The sequence below is a fragment of the Habropoda laboriosa genome, unplaced genomic scaffold (genome assembly GCF_001263275.1).
Source record: "Habropoda laboriosa isolate 0110345459 unplaced genomic scaffold, ASM126327v1 scaffold36, whole genome shotgun sequence".
NCBI classification, from domain to species: Eukaryota; Metazoa; Arthropoda; class Insecta; order Hymenoptera; family Apidae; genus Habropoda; species Habropoda laboriosa.
Window position 1 is genome coordinate 154,781 of NW_017100155.1, and position 3,744 is coordinate 158,524.

Consider the following 3,744-nt stretch of genomic DNA (forward strand, 5'->3'; position numbering starts at 1 on the left):
TTTTTCTCCATAAATTCACCTTTCAAGAAATTAGTTTACTTTGAAATTCCTCGAAAGCGATTTTCAACGCGTGATTCGGAGACTTAACCCTTTCGTGATCCTTAGGACGCATATATTTTATTTTAGTACTCAAACAAAAATTGATCTCAGTTTAATATTTATTATAGACACAACGATCTACAAATAAATAGCAAATTTTTTAAAAAAGTAATTTGGTCGTGAAAGGGTTAAGCTCCACTTTTTCTACCTTTTTATCCGCAAAGAGAGAAAAAGGATTGAAGACTTTCCAGTTCCAGAGTTTTTTCTCGATAAATTCGCCTTTCAAAAAATAAGTTTATTTTGAAATTCTCGATAGAGACGTGAATTGATTTTTCCAGATGTTGCGATTTCATCAATTTTGTAGCTTAATTGATACACGGACCATTGTATCTCGTTGCAAAATAACAGCCTTTTTTTCCAGTCCATGGTCGAATGGAAAGTACGAAAATTATCGAAGGATGTGTAACGAAGTCGCGCAGTCGATACAGATCTGGTCCATTTTTTTTTCCAATTTTCAAATGGACATTTCCAATGAGTGCTGTGAAGTACCGTGTCCGTATTTAAATGTCAATTTCGTTATAGTGATGTCGCGTTATTTACACTGGGGTGACAGTGTGTGTGGAAAGAATTAATTGTAACACATTCGAACGGGAAATAAAAGTATCAAAATTGGGTGGTTTATCGGAGATCGATAATTAATTTATGTGCATGTTGTTTGCATGAATCTGTGATTTCCCGGTAGAGTTTTATTTAGTTCGTAGCTTAAAGCACATTAATTAAATATGATAAATAATGAACACTTTTGTGAAAGGTGATTCGTTGAATTTCGACTTTAATATAGAACAAACTTGCGACTTAAATATGTAATGTCGCGAAAACGGTGATTTATTTATAATTTCATTTTTGTTTTTCTTAGTGTAGAATTATTTTATTTAGCTCGCTCGAGAATTTTAACAGAGAAAGAAGGTAGATTTTTCTCGAAGAAGTACATTGTGCGTGTGTAGTGCACACATAGACCATGTTTAAGTTTCGCACGACCTAACAGATGGAAATAATAGCGCACAGTAGTGTAAACTTTCATTATTATAACTTTTGTACGTGTTCCATCTCTGACCATCGTTTATTTTATTACATTGTAACCGGCTATCCTCTGCACGCCGGTAGTTCAACCATAAATATAGGCGAAACTAATGGTAATGTGTGCCTAACGAAACCTTCGCCCTCGTGATAGATATACATATGAATATTTTGTCTCGTTAATTGTTCATATTTTCATTTTTCGTCGTTTATAAATTAGTCGATGTTTTCGTAAAATTCTTCGAGAAAATTGAGACGTGAAATATTAACATTTCCTATAACGATGATTGCGTTTAGATATGAAAATTTTGAGTTTGTAAATATTAGAAAATAAATGTGTAGAAATGGGTATAATTTAACAGTAAATAATTTTCGAAAAATGTAGAAACATATTTTATGCAAAGCTCTGCAAATTTACTAACAGCCTTCTATTTTTATATAGAATATTGGAAAAGAGGATCAAACCCTTGAAGATTATGAAATAATTATCAGTCTGAGAGAAAAATTGAAGAATATTTTTGTCGTGCAAGTAATGAAAAAAAAAATCTCAAATATATGAATTGAAATTAATTTGGTAATTAATTTGATGAATTAAAAAAACATACTATTCACTATTTTTTTTTTTTTTTTATCGTATACGCAACTTTATCAGTATTTCTGCACAATTTTTTAAGTCCTGATAATTAATTTTCCAACTATGATCTACGTCTATTACTGCAAAGACAGTATGCTCGCCTGCTGCACGGATTAATTTAGTTAATTATTGATATACGCGCAGTACGAACCAAGGGAAGAACTTCAGTTTAATCCTTTTAATGGCGGAACGACGGGAAATGACTAAAACTGCGATACTAAAAGAAAATCTACCATGTTCACCCTCTTGCAAAGGGAGAAAGTAATATTTTCCTTTGATACTGTATAATTGCTTCGATATAATCGCAGAAAATTAGCGGTCGTGCAGAATAGTCTCTCGAAATTTAATAAAAATTTTGAAGTTAGTGAAATCGAATGAAAATCAAGATAAAATTTTAAATATTGGTAACTCGTTGTTATTTACCATTGGTTAACTAATGAAAACGTTGAATAATCTGAAGGTAAGTTAATCTCAAACGAGGTCAGCAAAGATATAAAAAAATATTCATTTCGAATTTTCTAGGAAACTGTTCTGTGTAATAGTGTTAAAGGTTAATTAATGAATTTGCTCCTTATTTATAGTAAAACGCAATAAGATTATGTATAATATACTACAATATTGATAAAATAGGTAAATGCTGTTGTATCCTGTATTCTTGCTTGTCCATGACCTACATTAACAAGCATGGACAATATAGAGTATTGATTAGATATCTTCTGCAATATTAATTGACGAGCTCATTATGTTTGGTCGCACAGACGTGCTGATTAGTAAAATAGTATAAAACAGTAGACCAGCTTGACTCACGTTTAAAATTTCACCATTATCGTAACAATCTATACGCGCAAAACTGTATTTCATCTTATTTAGAAGTGTACAGATCATTGAAAGCAAGGAAGATCATTAAAGATTATGACTTTTCTTTTAAATTACTGTCTTCGTAACTTGAGAACATTTAAAATAGAAACTGAATTATTTAAATTCGGCCAATGAAATTTAAAATATGGAAAATTTAAATTCGGCCAATGAAATTCAAAATATGGAAAATTCTAAATTAGCCAGTGAAATTCAAACTATTCCAAATTCAACTTTAGACAATCCAATTGAAACTGTTCGAGACTTAAGTTCAGCCACTCAAATTCAAAATATTCGAAGGTCTTACAGGTAAATAACATTGCAATTGGATCTTAAAGAAATCGAAAATTAAGAAATACGAAGTAATCAAAATTTTAAGCTGCTTTGAAACACTGTGCAATCGCATTAAAAATTATTCCTTCAAAATGATTTTAATTATCACGACTTGCGATTTATCGTTGAAAATTCCTGATCCAAAGAAGCGGTAATAAAAGATACACTTCACCCACCTGAAGATCGTATATCGTGAGAGTCATGTGCGTCTTGTAGGAGGGTTTCTCCGGTGTCGATGTAGCTCTATACTTGTTATTCTCGTGAATCATCACGCCGTCCTCCCTGGTCCAGTAATTCAAAGAAGTCGGATGAGCCTCCGTGTGGCATTCCAGCGTCACAGCGTAGCCTAAAGGCGCACCGACCAATTGGTGCGGTATCCACAGCATAGGGGGGACTGCAACGAGAAAAGTGATTGATTGGCTCATAAATGTTCCAATTACTAGCGATACAAGCAGGAGTTTCGCGATCGATAACCGTTCCACGTCTATAAATCTCGGCCTGAGTTTGCCGAACACGCGTCTATGCGCCTCTCGACTCGATCACGCTCTTACAAGTCCGGAACAAAGCGACATCGCGATCAACCAGACCTTCGTTGAACGATGAAACAAACGTTACAGAGATCTGTTGCTCTTGAAACGTTAGATTGCATTTTATGGTGAAACAATTTTCAGATAAAGAGTGTTTTCAGATTTTTCTGATTTCAGTTTTCAGAGTTCTCAGATTTCAGAGTTTTCAGTTTTCAGAGTTTTCAGTTTTCAGAGTTTTTAGTTTTCAGAGTTTTCAGTTTTCAGAGTTTTCAGTTTTCA

At 33.1% G+C, this 3,744-nt stretch overlaps 1 protein-coding gene across 1 annotated transcript in view; it reads right to left on the minus strand.

Moving 5' to 3' along the window:
* Positions 1-3,324, minus strand: part of LOC108575991 (lachesin-like) — a gene marked incomplete at its 3' end in the record, with an annotated part of 73,462 nt that extends 70,138 nt beyond the window's left edge. Inside the window, exon 1 of the mRNA XM_017938934.1 lies at positions 3,115-3,324. Coding sequence (XP_017794423.1) covers positions 3,115-3,324 — 210 coding nt within the window. The remainder of the gene's footprint in view (positions 1-3,114) is intronic.
* Between the last annotated feature and the right edge of the window lie 420 nt (positions 3,325-3,744).